A 17,850-nucleotide genomic window follows, 5' to 3' on the forward strand; every position below is an offset into this window, starting at 1 on the left:
CTAAGGGTAATCTAATTTTATCTCCTGATTTTACAAATAGTAGAGGTTCAGATAGATGAATCAAGTTGTTCAAGATCACTCAATGACTGGCAAAAATTGGAATGTAAACTTAGTTCTTCTGACCACCCTCATTCCAGGGCTCTTTCCATCATACAGTTAAACCATATGATGTGTGAAAAGATGACATAAACTCTACAGCATTGTACAAATGTGAGATGATTATTTTCCCTCAGTTTTTCAACCCTTGCCATATGTAGTGCTTAGGTGGATAAGAATGCGAAGAAATGGAAGATATACCACTGACCAACAGACGTGATAATTATATTTTCAGAGAAGGTCATGGCTATTAAAAAGTTCAAGCTCCAGGGCAGTAGTCATCTTCAGCTTTATATGATGTATCTATCCCTTCCCTAACCTAATTATCATTGTTGCCATGACCTTCCCACATGGAATGGGCAGCAGTAATCAGTCCAAACCAATTACTGCAAGACCTCAGATAATTAGAATATTATTCAACAAAAGCAGAATGAATTCCACTGTATGCAGAAGTAACCAATTCCAAAATAATAAAGATAATAGAAAGAAAAAAAAAAAGACAAGGGGAAAGGAGAGAGGAAGGAAGGAAGAAAAAATGCTAAGGAAGGAGTTCAAACTTATTAAACTGAGGTTTCTGAGTACTCACTCTATCCCTCTGATATCAACAATTCAGGTAGTAAGAATGGATAGGATATTAGCCTCTGTGATTACTAATATTAATTACTGTCATTTATAATATTTATATATGCTTTACATTTTCCAAAGCACTTACCCATTTATGTCCTCATAAGCATTTGAGACCATATCAAAGTAGTTTATGTATTTTATGGACAAGAAAACCAACCCTAAGGTATATTGACTGCCTTGCTTACAGCCATGGTAAGAGATGGAATTAAAAGCAGAACGTAAGGATTCAGACATCAATTTTTATTTTCTTGCTTCTTTTCTCAACTCTTAGAACAAGTGCTTGAGGTTATGATATTCTTAATTTTTAAAACGAAGGCTTATATATTTGAATAAGAATTTTGAACAAACTTATCTTCTTAATGAGCAAAATAATCTAGTTCTTTGAAAATGTTCGTTTCCTGAGTGCACTGGTTAAACAGGATTTTGACTGAGTCTCCAGACTGCTGGTTAGGAGCAGGGGCAGCTGTACCTTGCTCTGAATTGTGTCAGTGCCAACTGTACCACTCTCTCAGTTGTATGGCCTTGGGTCAGTTATTTTCCCTCTCTAAACCTTAGCACTAGGTATTTTAAATCTTTTATCTCACATCCATAAAACTGTGTGATAAGCTGTTTGATATGGTGGTATGATAAGGTCCATATTACAGATGAGAAAATTGCCATTGAGTTTGTTTGAGGATTAAACAACAGTTAAATAACCCTCTTAGTGGTTTTTACTAATTTGGGAATTTTTGAGTCATCTTCATTCTTCAAATGTATAGGCTTTAATGTTTTTTATTAACTTTTTTCTTTGGCACCTTTTCAAAGAAGTTTCAAGAATAACACAAATTGCAATAACTGCATTGAAATTGACCTTTTATTGTTTTATTCACCCAAAAGTTGTATCCTCGATGTCTTGAAAATCTAAACATGACCATAAGCCGTGCTTTGCATTAATGAAGCAGTTACTTCATGACTCTGAGTCACTGCCCAGTGTTTTTTTGAAGATTAATAAAAATCAGACAATGAGAGAATGGTTTAGGGCTGCTGAATCTTTGCCTTCACCATGATCTTGGTTAGAAGGTTAGAGAAGGAGTGCTAAATATTTACCAGTGTCCTGTAATGTACTGCTAGGAGCAGTGGAGCCACAATGTGGTATTTTTCATGTATCTTCCAACCTTCTTTTTCAGATTGCTTTTCTGGGCCTGACCTCCCATGAGAGAATCAGCCTGCTAAAGCAGAGCAGGCGTATGAAACAGACCTTGTCCCTTAGGAAGACACCTTACAAGTAAGTGAGTTCTCTTCTCACCATCTGAAGATCCCTAGCCACTGATTTCTTAACTTAGTGCCACTACCCATGGCCACTCTGCTATTCTTTAACTTGAGCCCTTCTTTATTGGAAGCCTCAGTGACAAGGGTTAGGTGGTAAGGTCATGAGCCCTGAGGTGACAAGGAATTTAGTCTGCTGGACTTAGCACAAACAGTAAGTAACTTTGAAGTTTTGCCAAGTTGGGAAATCTCTCCAATCAAGCCACATGGTCACAAGGTTGTATGTTGCTGGCGAAGAATTGGTGTGAGATAATTAACCATGTGGCTGGCCCAGCCACAATGTTGTCTGTAGAAAGTATTAGGTTGTGTGCTTTGCCAGGAATTTTAACCTGACTTTCTATCACCAGTCATTTTTTTTTTTTTTTTTTTTTTTTTTTTCCCAGCCCTCTGTTTAATGTGCCCATCTGTGTTAGGGAGAAGCTGGTTTTTGTTGTTTTTTTTTTTGTTTTGTTTTGTTTTGTTTTGTTTTGTTTTTCAGATTTGAGGTGTTTTCTTTAGAGAAGTGGTTGTATAAAACCTGTCCTCAGTAGAAAATGTGAGTGTTTATAGGAAGGCTGTCATCTTGTGATAGGAAAGATCAGGCCTTGAAGCTTATCTTTCTACCACCTACATCATCAGGGTCTTGGAGGTTCAGAGTGCTGCAGAGGTGACCCAGAGCCCTCAAGGGATTTGAGCACTCACTGCATATCTCATGAGCAGTCTATTTTAAAGCCTACTCTTGGTACAAGATGAAACTGTTAGGTTGTTAGACAAGGAAATCAGAGACTGGGGTGTGACTACAATGTGTATTTAGGGAGGAGAGAAGTTGACTTAATTGGGAAGAGATGGCTACAGCAATGATAATGGAGAACAGTGCAAATCTTGTGATTATTTCAGTCCAGCAGTGATAAAAAGTCACAGTGATTTAACCAGAGGAATAATATTTACTCCACTAAAGTATAGAAACCTTATAATAGAGGTGGAATTTTAAGCTGAACCTTGAGAGATCTGAAGCAAGGCGTGATGGGGATGGGAGGAAGGTTATTCCAAGTCCTGTAGAAGAATCTGGAAGGAGAGAGGGAGATGAGAGCTGGTGCACTTTTGCTGAATAATGGCAGCATAAACTCGAACATTCCTTGAGAACTAAGGTAAAACCTTGTAATAACTTTGAGTCTTACTTCCAAAATCCTGCCCATATGAAACATTCTGCTTTTTTACCCTCCTCTAAGTTACTTATGCTTACAAAGTAGGTCATGAGCCAGATCCTGTACTTCTCAAACATGTCTCCCTGCTGCCACTTAATCAATCCCATGTAGTCAGCCCTCTTTCTAGGAAGCTACTTTTTGAGTAAGTTGGTCTTTTTACTCACAGTAGCACAGTCATGATTGTGCATACATGAGGATTGAGTTAGGCACTGAAAAGATTGGGCATATGCTTTAAAATAAGCATTTCTTATACTGGAATCAGGCAGTAGTAATCATAAATAAGGCAGTAAATCAGGAATTTATGGGAAAAAATGGGATGCTGAGATAGTTGTAGTGAGTAAAGCTCTAGTAGGAATGTGAGCCTTGAATGGGTCCTTGAGAGCTGGTAAGACTTAAAAGGATGGAGGTATTACCTGAGATAAATTGGGGGAATGTGATTTCCAGGCCCACACAGTTATAATCATGGGGAAAATAGACCTAGGTAGGACTGGGAGGTCTATGGAAATGAGCTGGGCAGCTAAAACTTGAGTTCATTGTATAAGGCCTTGAATACAAAGTTGAGGATTTTGGATTTGAGCCTCTGGGCAAATGTGTATCTTGAAAGGGTTGTAATTGAGAGGTTGGTATCAGGGGTTTTGGAGGACTAGAAGTCTCTATTATGTAAAATGAACTGGAAGGAACTGAGAAAGACATCATTAGAGCGGTGAGAAGGCTTAGGGGAGAAAAACCCATCTCGTTGATTATAGTTCTTCTTACCTATAGGCCTTTGAGATACTCAAAAGTCTCAATTAGGGCAGTGGGAATTGAAAGATACTTTATGATGGCAGTGACCAATACAGTGAGGGGGAACCCAAAATGAAACAATGAAGAAAAATTCAATTGAATTGCTGGACAGAATCAAGGAATTTCAAAGTAGGGATTCAGGTCCAGAAATGGAACTAGGTTTCAGTTTTAAGATTTTGTAAGTCCAGGAACAGTCTGATTACCTTTGATTCTCAGTGAATGTATGCTTTGAATGAATGTTTTTCAAGAACTACACAGGAAGTATAGTGAGATGTGTTCTCTTCTCTTATTGGCAGCCTTGGATTCACACAGAACCTGGCAGATTTCTTTCAGTGTGGCTGCTTTGGCTTGGTGAAGCCCTGCGTAGTAGATTGGACATCCCAGTACACCATGGTCTTTCACCCAGCTAAAGAGAAAGTTCTTCGCTCCGTATGAAGAAAAGCAACTCAAAACTCGGACTCAGATTTGTTTCTGTTTACGTCAGTGCCCTGTGGTCTGAAAGTGAAGTGGAATTTAGAATTGACCTAAGCCCAAGGAAAATAACAAGTAGTTTTAAAGCCATTTGGCAGAACAGTTCCCAATAAATGCATATAGTCTTTCAACTTAGAAAAATGGACTGTTCCAGAACAATTTTGGAAGACATCTTTAAAAAACATATTTTTCACAAGAAAATTAAAGTTAACTTTTTTGGAGATAATATTCACGAATTATGGATAAAATAGAGTATTTTCAGATATAGTATTGGCTGTTTCAAAATAGTACTATTCTTTAAACTTGTAATTTTTGATAAGTTATTGTCTTTGTTCTATTAATGTGTAAAGAATATTTAAATATACCTGTTTTGCTTTCATGTATAATAATTTTTTTTTTTTTTTGGTAATTTGAGACATAGTTTCTGACACTAAACACTTTTAGAATCTTAAGTTGAGAAAAGATGTTTATATGATATAAAGAAAGTAATTTACAGTCCCAGGAATGAGATTACTGTTAACACCAATAAGCAAGAATTAATTGAGTTTCCCATCTGATTTAGAAAATCAAATATAGGAAATCTTAAAGATATTACTGCTTTTACTAGCTACCATCAAAATATTAGACTAGTGTGATTGTTACTACTATTTTTTCTTTGTTCTGGAGGAAATGCTGGTTCAACTTCAATTCTTGGTATAGTATATGCTCCCCTGAGCATAGCACTTTCTTGCTATAAATCCTTTCATATGTTCCCATTGCTCTTGGTAAAAGTTAAATTCTCATCATGACCAGCAAGGCCCCAAGTGATACAACCATGTTTTGTTTAACTAGTGTTACTCTACACCACATTTTGTACCTTAATCCCTTTGAACTTTAAGTTCTTCAAGAATCCATTCACCTGTCTTCTACAGAATCTTTGCAGAAACTAAGCCAAAAGAAATTTGTGTCTCTTCCAAGGTCCCATAGATACTTAGTGGGATTGCCACTCTACAGTACCAGTCACCTAGAATATAGCCCATAGCGTTCATTCAATAAATATTTGAATTAATTTGTTGAATGAAATAAAGGTGTTTTTTTGTTTTTTTAAGGAACACATGGTATAATCAAAATTGTATTTTAAGAATCTGATTCTCAACTGATGGATGGAAGGATTTTTCTTAAGGAGTTATTCTCTTCTCCCTTTTTTAGCAACCTCTACCAAAATAAGTATTTTCAAGTTGTGGTCTATTGACCATTTAGATCAGAATCACAGGGACTAGGTGGGAATCCAGATCTTACTTTTTTAAAACTTCAAATTCCCCACCTCAGACCTTCTAAATTAGTTCAAAACACTATATATATTCCACTGCTTCTAACTGATATATGCCAGAAAAGATGAATTTAATTTTTGATTATTCTACAAATATTTATTGAGCACATGGTAAGTCTTTCAGGCCATTAAACACTTAATCGGGTATATTAATCATGGAGCTTGCAGTCTAGAGGGAAAACTAATATAAATGAAAACTATAGTATAAGGTAGAAAATATTAAAAGCCATTAAGAGGGTGCAAATAAAATATTGTTGGAATTTAGAGGTTTGGAAGAGCCTCAGTAGATGTAATCAAGAAAGTGTTTGTGAAAGATTTTTAAAAGGAAAGGATGGTAGGCTGGGGATATAGCTCAGTGGTAGAGTGCTCTCCTAGAATGCTCAAGACTGGGTTCAATCCCGCCACCACACATGCACACACACATACACACCTGTTTAGAACAAGGTAGCCCCGAAATCAGTGGAAATTGGAATAATTTGGTTGTGGCACATTGGATATTTTAGATGCATATTAATCAAGTATTAATTATTATTAATAAGTATCCCCTCAGGATGGGGATATAGCTCAGTGGCAGAGTTGTTGCCTAGCATGTTTGAGGCCCTGAGTTTAATCCTCAGCACCAAAAAAACCCAAAAAACAAAAAACTCCCCTTAGTGACTAAACATTCTCTATCTCAGTGGCTACACACAAAACAAAGCTAATTTTTTTTTTCTTTGTGTCACAGTCTATTTAGCTGTTAGCAGGTGTCCTTCCATGCAGAGACCCAAGCTTCTTCCCAACTACTGGCTCCACCATTTACTAGGGCCTCAGGGTCTACTGAACCCTCTCTTGAGACCAATAGAGAGAATGTAGACTTCCAGAGACTTTGGCCAAACCTAATTTCATGGCCGAGACTAAGAAAAGTAATAGATCAGTGTGTTCAGGAAAAACTCTAATATTACTGGACACAGGTTTTTCCTTGCTATTGTTTACTTTTGAAGTTCCTTCATTGTAGTATATAATCTTTTCTTTAAAATTTTGGCAGAATTTGTGTTTAGTCTGGCTTATGTTCTCCCACTTCATTCACTCAACAAATGTTTATTAAGTGCCCACTATTTGTTGAGCACTGTGAATGCACCTCTGTCACATTCTAGTAAGGAGACAGATGGAATTAAAAATTCAGTGCCATGAGACAGGCTGTTATATACCAGCTGTGGAAGTACACAGTGAACTCTTTCTCAGGTACTACAGAAATGATTTGGCGAAAGAGATGATATTTGATCTGTGACTTGCTTAACAGTAGTTTATCAAGCTAAGGAGTTGAGTTACATATGAAGATGGAGGTGTTCATCTGTCTTTCAGGAATTCCAAGCAAAAAAAAAAAAACAACATTAGCAAAAGCATGATGTCGTAAGGGTACTAGGAGTATTAAGAAAGCTTCAAGTCTTTTGAGTGTAGCTGGAGCTTATAGAGAAGAGATTTGTCTGAAACTAAGTTGAAGGGGTGAGGCTTAAGTAAATTTATGAAAGTCCTGGTACGTACTGTTATGGACTGAATTGGTGTCTCCACATAATACACAATGTGAAGTCCTAACCACCACCACCCCCCCCCACACACACACACACACATACCTCAGAATGTGACTATTTGGAGGTAGGGCCTTTAAAGAGGCAATTAAAAGTTAAAGGAGGTTATGGAAGGGCCTTAATCCAAAATGACTATTGTCCTTATTAAAAGAGGAATTTAGTACACAGACGCACAAAGGGAAGACCATGTGAACATAGAAGACGGACATCTACAAGCCAAGAAGAGAAGCTTCAGAAGAAAGATCCTGCCGACCTCTTGATCATGGACTTCCGGCCCACAGCATTGTGAGAAAACTTCTTTTATCTAAGCTACCCAATATGAGGTTCTAATATACATACCAAAGAGTGGAAATTGAGAGGATGCATTCTAGAGGTAATTTGGAGTCAGAATTAAGGAGGCTTGGGGAGTGAAGCCAGGGGGAGGGCAAAGTTAAGGACAACTGAAAGTTTTAGCTTCACATGTGTCTTACCCCCTCAGCAAGCTGGAAATCCCTAGCATAGAAGGTAGTATATGGCTTTTAAAATCCACACAGGGCATTGTCCAAGATACCACATAAGCAAAACTGAATAAATGCTTATTTTGAAAACAGGCTTTCTTGGGATTTGGAGCATAGAAAAACCCATGGTTTAGCCTAGATTTTTTTCTTTTCTTTGTGGTTCTAGGGATCCAACTCATGGTCTTGTGCATGCTAGGCAAGTGCTTTACCACTGAACTACACCCCCAGCCCATAAATGAATTTTTATTTACTCCAAATAATTCAGAATTACATGGAAGCAGGAGAAATAGTGTGACTATTAAAAGAAGGGGCCCAAGAGATACAAATGCTGGAGCTGCTGAAATTCGCTGAAGAGGCAGAGACAGACATCTCTAATTGGCTGTGCTTCATTTATGAGGCTGGCAATTTGATGAAGAAGTTTTAAGAAAATTGCTAAACCCCAGGGAATTGTCCTAGAATAAAAGAAAATCATCTTCATGTTGTTTATAATACAGAAGCAAATGCCATGCTTTGTTGTCACTTTTTAGTTTTCACAAGTGTGTAATATTGCAAAGCCCAGGATAGGACAAAAGGATCAACTCTTCAGCAATTTCATTAGTTTTGATTTTCCTTTTAGAATATGTTATCCTGTTCTCTATTTCCTCCCCAACCACCTATTTCTTCTTCACTAGCAGTAACTAGAAAACACTCAGCTGACAGATTCTGGAAGACTGTCTTCCTTGGCCCTTTGTTTCTTCTTTCTCAGTCTTTTCCCAGTTGACATCCAGATTCATTTGCTGCAGCTAGGTTTTTGAACTAGCTTTTAGCTCTGTCTTTTTGAAAATTCCCCTCTATCCAAATAAATAAATAAATAAATAAATAAATCCAAAGACATACAAGGTACCACTAAAATGTTTATTTATTGTTTTGTCCCCATCCCAGGAATCGTAAATAATAAAGCATTTATTGCAAATTAAATTTTACATAATTTTTTTCCAGAGGTCCTTTCTCACTTTGGGTAAAGCCTATGTTTATTTCAGAAGAGACACACTGTCCAGCTTCAAATGAGGCTGTCCAGGAAAAGCTTTCCAACCCTGCAGGATTGCTTGGCAATGCTTTCTGCTGATGAAAGATCTGAGAAAGTGCATCTTTTCATTCTTTCTTTTCCACTTGTTGTGTAAGGCCTCCAAACCCAATGCCTGTGGGGCCAAAATTTTTGGCATAGCAAACTGTGAATGAGAAAGGGATGAGGGAAGAGAGTGCATTAATTACCAACATTATTCCAGGTCCTGCTGTCTGGGCAGTGTTTTTACTTGAGACAATCTTTTGATAAATTTGTGCATGAGTTAACTTGTAAATATACTACACTTCTATCTGCTAATAAAAAATCTTGCTTAGACCTTTTTGCACATTGTATTCATGGATATATTCTTATTGGAATTGGCATAATCTGTCTCTGATTGCCTGCCCAGCCTTGAGCCCTGCCATTTCCCTGCTTCTGCCTCCTTCCCTAAACTCCAGGTGCATAGCACTACTTGCAATCCCTGGGTTATACCATGATGTCCAGGCTTAGGTCTCAATACTCCCTGTTCCTGGAATGCCCCTTCCCAAACCCACATTCACCCTTCAGGCCCAGAGAAACATTTCTTTCAAGAAGACTTTCCCTTTACCCTAAACTGATTGCTTTTCTCTATATAGGCTACTACACTATGAAGATTTTAGGGGGCTAAGATTTAGGGGGCTATGGCCTATAAATGTTAAAGACCCTCTGTCTCCTACAACCCAGAGAAAGCAACTGCCTATAGTTCCCAACCTGTCTCATTGTGGGAAAAGCTTGGGTAACCTAAGGTCTTGGTTAACAATGCCCCCTTGACCCCCTACCCATCACTCCTCCCACTCCCAAAACGTGGAGATTATTAAGACATTGTTAAGTGATGATGTACCACTGAGCAACCCAAGAGACCTTGGAGAGGCTCTGAGGTTGAAAACACATTGTCCTGGCCCTAGGGCATCTCCTCATAGTGTCAGGAAGGGCTGAGCTTCTCTATCCCCTACAGAAGACCAAAGGTTGTGGAGGAAGCTAAAGGCAGAGCTGCAAGGACCAGGAGGAAAGCCAGTTCTATCCCTGTAATCACTAAGTGACATGCAGCATCAGAAATGTCAGAAGGGAGGTGGGAGAGAGGAAGAGAAAGGACAGAAGGTAATGATGGAAGAAAGGAAGGAGGGAGGCTTATAGGAAGGAGAGAGAGATGTCTTGATAAATTCAAATGAGACCAGACTGAGTTTCTTCTTCCCCAGTCACCCCTGTGTGCCACTCAGGTAGACAGTGTTTTTAGAAGAGACTGAAACTGTCTAGGCCTGAGACCTCTTCCAAGACCAGACACAGGACACAGTTTCCTCCTCTTTCTCTCTCCTCACAGGTACCAGCTGTCCTGAATCACTGAGCATCTACAAGCCTGTGCTTCAATGGAGAGGACCAGAGATGAATACATTTTACTCTCCATTCTGAAAGCCCAAAACCTGACAGGCCTGAGCTTCTCTGCTCCTGACAGACACAGGCAGGCCTCCACTCATGAGCATAGTTCCCTCCCAAGGGCCCTTAGGAAGACAAGTCTAAAGTAAGTCTCCAGGACCACTCACCTTTGCAATAAAGTTCCCCGTCTTTGTCAGTGACATTTGTAGACTCTAGACTCTTCCCACAGATGGCACAGCGGAAACAGGTCTTGTGCCAAGGCTGAAGGGCACAGAAGAGTTGCATATGAGGAAAGTGAGCAATGCAGTTTATTCCATTTTGAGTCCCCTGGCCAGCAGCATACAAAGGAATGCCCTTTCCCTTCCTGAATGAAGCCCCAGAATAATCTTTCCAGAGGTTTGAAAAAAATGAGATGCAATGGCCATAGCTAGCAGTTCTCAGAATCCTGTAAATGGATTTATCATGAGGATTTGCATGTATTCCTTAAGAATAGAGTGTTGCTCTAGGGTAAAAAAAAAAAAAATCCAGGGAACAAACTGGACAAGAAAGGACTCGGGCTTGGGGCAGTGGGTAATGTTTATATTTAATATAAAATTAGAGAAGAAAATGGGTGAAGAAATTGGCAATTATCCAGGCCATTCAGTCCTTTTCCTTTTGTTTGTTTGTTTGTTTTGTTGCAGATGGACAGAATATTTTATTTGTTTATTTATATGTGGTGCTGAAGATCGAACCCAGTGTCTCACACCTGTTAGGCAAGTGCTCTACCACTGAGCCTGAAGAGACTGAAACTGTCTAGGCCTGAGACCTCTTCCAAGACCAGACACAGGACACAGTTTCCTCCTCATTCCTCCACAGGACACAGTTTCCAGCCCTCATTCAGCCTTTTTTTTTTTTTTAGTTTTAGGTGGACACAATATCTTTATTTTCTTTTATGTGGTGTTAAGTATCGAACCCAGTGCCTCACGCATGCCAGGTGAGTGCGCTACTACTTGAGCCACATCCCGAGCCCTCAGCCTTTTTTTTTAAACTCTATAATTCTGATGGCAGAGAGCAGCAGTCTGTACATTGCTTGTCTACCATGTATCACCCATTGGTCCTCATATGTCTATAAAGGGCTGGTCTTTGTGTGGAGACAGCCCCTATGTTTGAAGCCAGATTCTCTCCATATCCCTTCTTCTCTGCATTTAGTATTAACAGGATTTTTTTCTTAGGTCCACCTCCTTTGGTGAATAACTTGGCTTTGGGCCTGAAACTAGAGCTTATAGAACAGTGTGCATTACTGTCTTGTATATTTAATGACTTTCCTGAGAGCCAGGACATTTGTAAGTGAGGATGCTTTTCACCGATGTGAGGCAGTGGTTGTGTGATGGCAGCAGCAGGTTGAGTTACATGGTGGTTACAGGTTCTCAGGGCTCACAACTTTCTGGAAGGATTGTGAACACTGATGGGCAGGGGCTTGTGTGCCTTTGTATTCCCCAGATCTTTTAACTGGGTGCCTTCCCCTTAGTAGAGTAATTCGTGTCATAGCAAACCACACCAGTTCTAGCTTTCCAAGGCAACTGTCAGGTGACAGTCACAGCCCCCCTACAGTGGGCAAGGATGTGTAGCATCTAAAGAGGTTGTGAGATCTAAGGAATGAAGAGTCTGGCCCCCACCTTCCCAAAGTTCCCACTCTGTCTCTCATTCCCCCCAACTGATCTGATGGAGATGAACAAATCCCATGTGCCTCACACAGAAGGCCTTACCTTGCCACCTCCCATGACCTTCTCAGCAGCATAGACTGACTTTCCACAGCGAGGGCACTTCTCGGACTCCCCAAACTTTGCAGTGAACTTGGAAGGATTGCTGGTAGTAGCTGAGCGTGCTGGCTTTGGGGATCTAGTAGAAATAGCAAGTTAATGAAATGTAAACATCCTTTGGCACACAGCATGTGCCATATGATCTTGAGTGAATTGCCTCACTTCTCTGAGCCTCTGTCTCCTCATCTGGAAAGTGGCACCTTACTCATAGAGTTGTTAAGAGAGTTAAATGGGGTAACATGTAAAAGGACTGATAACAGTACCTGCCTGGAGTGTATGGACTAATAAATGTTAGCTATAATGGGTTTAAATCCATCCTTTCTGTTGTAAAGCACTTAGCAAGTGTTCCGTGTATGTTTGTGTATGCTATTATCATTGTTGTTATTATTACTGTGATTATGTGTAACAGATTATTAACTGTGCTTGTTTAAGTTTTTCTGTACATTCCAGAAATCCACCAGTCTGCTCTCTACCTGAGTTGTGACAATTCTAGGTCAAGAACTCAGGTGTTAGCTCAGTGGCACAGTGCTTGCATGGTACGCACAAAGCCTTGGGTCAATCCTCAGCACCGCAAAAGAAAAACAGAAAGAGAAAGTCAAATGGGGTCTTGACTGTTGGTGCTGATTCATACAAACACATTCCATGGACTGATGAGGCATTCCTTATTACCATTCAAGCTATAGGCCTGCATCCAAAGGGTACCTGTCCCCATGAGGACAATGTCCAAATTAGAGGCACAATAATAGCCCCTTGTGTTTACTTCCGTTTTTGTTGTTGTTGTAGTAATTGTTGTTATTATTGTTTTAGTATTTTAGTGTTCCCTTGTATATTATGTCACTTGAGCCTCACCACAGCCCTCTAAAAAGACAAAGCTATCTGCAGGAGAGCAAGGATCAGAGAGAAACTGCCCAACTGGTGGGGCTGGGATGACCCCTGGTCTTTAGATTCTTGTCATTCTTTGGGCAGCATTGCAAGAAAACCCTAATGCCAAAAAGTGAGCTGTAGATAACCCATGGCAGAGAATGCCCTTAGTTTCATCTTCTTTAAGAACAGTCTCTAGCTGGGATAGAGTAATAACGTTAGAATGAGTAATCACACATTCCCACACTTTTCCTGGCTCTATGGGTGGTTACTTTCTTCTAAAGGGACCAACAACTCCTCAGATGGCTTACCTGCTCTCTGGGGGAGCCTTCCAGAGAACATTTCCTCTTTGGGCTGGGTCTTTTGGGACCACCCACCCCCCCACGCTACCACCGCAGAACTGAGCAGGGACACCAGCTGACTGGAGAGCAACAGTTCTGGGCCAGGGGATTAGTGTGATCATTAAGGATGTGGACCCAGAGGAGCAGACCCGTAGATGGAGGTGGCCTTTGTGATATACTACTTTCTTAGACTGACTTGGGGGAAAATCAGGCAGTATATGGACAATCGGCAGCCAGGCAGATCCACAAACAGTCTTAATAGGTTATTTATTTATGAAAGGCTCATCCCATCTCTGTTGACCCCTCCTCCTACGGTTGACATTAGTCATCTTACACCCAAAGGAAAGAAATCTTTTTAGTGACAAGCACACAGAGAATGGCCATTGGCTTCCCTGCCATATTTATGTGATTTACACAGAAACTCTCAAAGGGGAAGAAAAGAGACTCCATGCAGTTTTGCAAAGGTCAAACAATCGAACATCTGTACATTCTGGTTTTTCTCTTGACATGCAAACCAAGAGCCATGGTGTAAAACTAATTGCCCTTTAGAAAGGCAGATAATTTAAAGAAAGTCTTTGGAGAGATGACACATTGTTAGAACTTGGTCAGACTGAGTATTCCTATTGTTGGCAAGTCAACAATAGAGTCCATTCTCCCACTTCCAGAAAACGTTGCCATGGGAACGGAATGAACTGTCCTGGTAATTGGAGACTCTAAGGGGCAGGAGGAAACTGGGCAGTAACTCACTGTTGGAACTGCAGGCCAAGGTGCTCTCCCGTGTCAGTGCTGAGACAGCCGGCGCCTTGTCCATAACCGATTCCTTTGGGGCCATACCTGCGCCCATAGCAGACCTTACAATAGATCTCCGACTCATGAGCTGCTACTGTGGTGCTGTCCAGAGCCTTCCTGCAGGCCACTGCCAAAGAAAGGGAGGATCAGAGAAGGATCTAGAGTTGAGATCCTTCTCCCCTTTCCTGTACCCACAGTCCAAGAACACAACTTTGATTCCTGACCAGAGCATCTGTCCTAAACTGTAGACTTCAAGAGGGTCCCAGTTTCACAGATGAGGAAATTATTGGTACACAGAAAAGGGAAGTGACATGTGTTTAATCTACTAGGTAGAAATAGGCAGAGGCCAGCAGTGGAGACGGGTGTGTGGTCTTAAACCGGCTACGAAAATATCCCAGGACAAGAAATCATGTTAGATGATACCAAGAAGTGAGTGAGCTTGTGGGGGTGGGAGAAGTTTGGGGCAGAAGAAGAACTTATTTTTCCCTAATCATGTAGGAATCAGGACTGAGCAGTTTCTGTACTTACCCTGGCCTATGAAAGGCACTGTGAGATTCAAGGAGATAGTCAACATTGAGATCAATTTAGGTCCAATTCTAGAAGCCAGGGAGGGGCCGAAAGAACAGACCTGGTCCACAGACTCCTTAGTTTTACATTGGCTCAAGTCTACTGGTCACTATATATTACCTCCTATGAAGTATCCCCAAATTACAAGGCCACCAGTCCCCTTTTTTCCAAGGAGAAGATTTATAGATCTTTTTTTAAACAAATCTGAAGGCAAAAACTTCTAAAGATTTAAATTAAAATGTCAAATATCTTATTTAATTTGCATTGTACATCAATAATACATTGATTTGGAAATGTTACTTTTTTTCTCGTCTCACACAAATTCAGGAAACAATTGCATCCAGTTCTTTCTCTGCATCCTACTTACAGCCAGAAAATCACTTTGGGGGCAGCTGCCCTAGTGTCCCTAAGCAGCTCCCCTTCACTTCTGTCTGCTTCCTTTGCAAGGCAGTCCTATTTTGTACCTAACTAGGAGCTGTCACCTGGAAATTGTATCTTACAAAGGCCTATTAGCATAACATTCTGGCAATTTTAAAATAAATGAAGGATTTCTCAGCTTAACAATTTTCTGTATTGCTCTGCAACAATGATCCTTAAAGTGCTTATAATAAGAAGGTCATATCCCCAGTAACGATAAAATGTGCATTAAATTTGTTTTTTTTTTAACCTTTTTCCATTGAGTAATATCTGTAATCAATCCAGTAGGAATGAGGTTGTTTCAGGCTAACATCCTTCCTCAAATGCCATTTTGTTGTTTAAAAAAGATAAAGTAATTGAATGCAGACATAGAAGAAGTGAGGTAGGATTGGCCGGGAGTTGATTGAAGGTCTAGGAAGACAGGCAGTTGATGGGAGGGAGTTCATCCAACTAGTCTGTCAATATTGTGTAGGTTAAATGTTCTCAGTTAAAATAAAAAGGTTTTAAATATATAAGGCTTTGAATATAAGGCAAATATTTTTATAAAGAATAATTTTGGGGGGAGAAAATGCTGTATATTGGGGCATAGAAGACCTGTCTCTGCCTTTCTTGCTGTCAGTTACCACCCTCCATGGCAAAAACTGCTCACATGTTTGCTGATATTCTAGCTACTGAGGTCTTGGAGGGCAAAGCTGTTTTACCTTAATATCTCCAGAACATGGCTGAGGGCCTGGGACAGAGTTAATCCTGTGTATGTATTTTGAATGAATGAATGAATGCATGCATGTGTCAGTGAAGATCAGCCACTTATCTACAACTATACAAGAGTAAATTGCAGAACCGTAGCTGACCTCAAATTCTTTGATTCCTAGTGCTGTGCTTTTTCCCAGTCTATACCCTATGTGACCTGGCCACTTCTGTAGTGGCTTCTTAGTATCCAACTAGCTTTTGTACACAGATAGAGTAGAGCTGTACTGTCCAGTACCATAGCCACATGGTATGCTGTAAGCAAAAGATGCATACCTGATTTCAAACACTTAGTACAAATACAGAAAGAATGTAAAACACCCCATTAATAGCTCATATGAATTATAGTATTTTCAATATATTAGGTGAAATGAAATGTTTCAAAATTAATTTTACCTTTTTTGTATACTTTCAAAATAATGGTTACTAGAACATTTATATATTAGTTACATTATATCTCTTTTGGACAGCACTGGTATAGAAGATTAGTCTGGAAACTAATTATGAAGATTTATCTAGAAGTTAGGAGAACACTGGCCAAGGTGCAAATAAAGTAGACTCTGCCCCTTTCAATTCTATTTTCAGCAACTGGAGGTTTGCCTGTGGACAGGTAAGTCTTATGAAGATAGAAAAGTATGCCCCTCTCTGGAGCCCTTCTGTTCACCACTACTGAAACTTACACTTCTCAGACCCCCATTCCCACCTATTAATTCCAAAGAAGCAACAAAGGGTTAAAAAGGGATGTACAGCAAATGCTCAAGTCCATCCTTCCATGGCTCTATTGAACAGGGTGCCTTCCTGCTACCTGGTTAAGATAAGATACCCCTACCACAGATAGCTTCCCAATTATTTCCTGTTCTCACCCAGACATAATGAAAGGTTGGAAAACTTGTATTTCCAGCTCAAGAACCCAGTTTCCTGTTCATAATAAACTATGCAGTAGAGATGAACAACCTCCTATAGACGGGGGAAATGCAGGCTCACAATGGTGAAATGACTTGCCCAAGTAATACATAATGAAACCCAGGCTCAAACATATGTATTTCTTAAATATCTATATCTATATCTATCTATCTATCTATATGTATATACATAAACACACATACACATTCCTTTCTTATTCCAATTCAGTGTTCTTTCTAAAATTTCTCATTTCCACTCTTTTTAATAACAATAGCCATTTTTAAGCAGAGGGTTATGGAATGAACTCTCTTGATAATGAATGGATCCTGGATAATTGTAATAATAATAATGAATAATAATGATGAATCTGAGGAATGTGTAAGATGAATTAAAAATAATTAACCATCATTAAAACCCAAAGTATCAATCAGTAATTCCTCCAACCCAAACACTCAGAGAAGTGCTTCCCCTTTTGCTTCCATGGTAATTATATTTGCTGTGGGAGCTAAGTGATCATGAAACTCCTATATCTGATAAAATGTTACTATTTCTAGCAATTTGAGATTAGAGTATCTCCCTGCCCTAATACATGCTGCCCAGCCCTTGAAGTTCTGTTTCAAACTGTATGGACACTTTGCAGCCACTGGGCTGAGGTATGGGGGTGAGATGGGGATGGGGGATGATGTAGGGAGGGAGTCTGCCAAATATGCAGCAAAGCCACCTCTTAAGCCAGACCTATAGAAGGAAAGCAGAGAAGATAAGTGGCCATTTCAAAGCCTTGGTTGTTTTCTCCCAGAACAGGACTAGCTACTAGGAAACTGTAGAATGCAATGGTGTCAGAGAGCACTGGCTCTATTGCAAATGTGTGTGACCAAATGTGTGTTACAGATGGGAAATGACTTGTCCAAAGTCACAAGAGTCTGGCCGTGGACCTCGGGGGCTTGAAGCTACCTCTGGTTTTGACATTTGTGCATCTATGCTGGATTCCCTTCATGAAGTCACTGGTTCCCAGGCCCTGAATTTACAGAAATAGCATGTGTTGCCTCCTACCTTACATAGGTTCTCTCTTAGGAAAAACTAGTCACAGTTGGCTTCAGTAACAGCTGGCTGGAGGTGGTGGGGGTGTGGGAGGAGAGG

General features: G+C 40.0%; 2 protein-coding genes across 4 annotated transcripts in view; one reads left to right on the top strand and one right to left on the bottom strand.

Moving 5' to 3' along the window:
- Positions 1-4,865, top strand: part of Zdhhc13 (zinc finger DHHC-type palmitoyltransferase 13) — a 47,251-nt gene extending 42,386 nt beyond the window's left edge. For 2 of the 3 annotated variants that reach the window (XM_015477696.2, XM_048788469.1), the window contains exons 16-17: positions 1,890-1,987; positions 4,292-4,865. In XM_015477696.2, the coding sequence (XP_015333182.1) occupies positions 1,890-1,987; positions 4,292-4,430 (237 nt within the window). In that variant the 3' untranslated portion in view covers positions 4,431-4,865. Of the gene's footprint in view, positions 1-1,883; positions 1,988-4,291 lie in introns of all 3 variants that reach the window. The other variant, XM_048788468.1, reaches the window with a different exon arrangement.
- Positions 4,866-8,717: 3,852 nt separating this feature from the next.
- Positions 8,718-17,850, bottom strand: part of Csrp3 (cysteine and glycine rich protein 3) — an 18,704-nt gene continuing 9,571 nt past the window's right edge. Inside the window, exons 3-6 of the mRNA XM_015477698.2 lie at positions 14,038-14,206; positions 12,035-12,167; positions 10,457-10,550; positions 8,718-9,045 (exon numbers count right to left, since the gene is read on the bottom strand). Coding sequence (XP_015333184.1) covers positions 8,969-9,045; positions 10,457-10,550; positions 12,035-12,167; positions 14,038-14,206 — 473 coding nt within the window. The 3' untranslated portion in view covers positions 8,718-8,968. The remainder of the gene's footprint in view (positions 9,046-10,456; positions 10,551-12,034; positions 12,168-14,037; positions 14,207-17,850) is intronic.

The sequence above is a fragment of the Marmota marmota genome, unplaced genomic scaffold (assembly GCF_001458135.2).
Source record: "Marmota marmota marmota unplaced genomic scaffold, marMar, whole genome shotgun sequence".
NCBI lineage: Eukaryota > Metazoa > Chordata > Mammalia > Rodentia > Sciuridae > Marmota > Marmota marmota.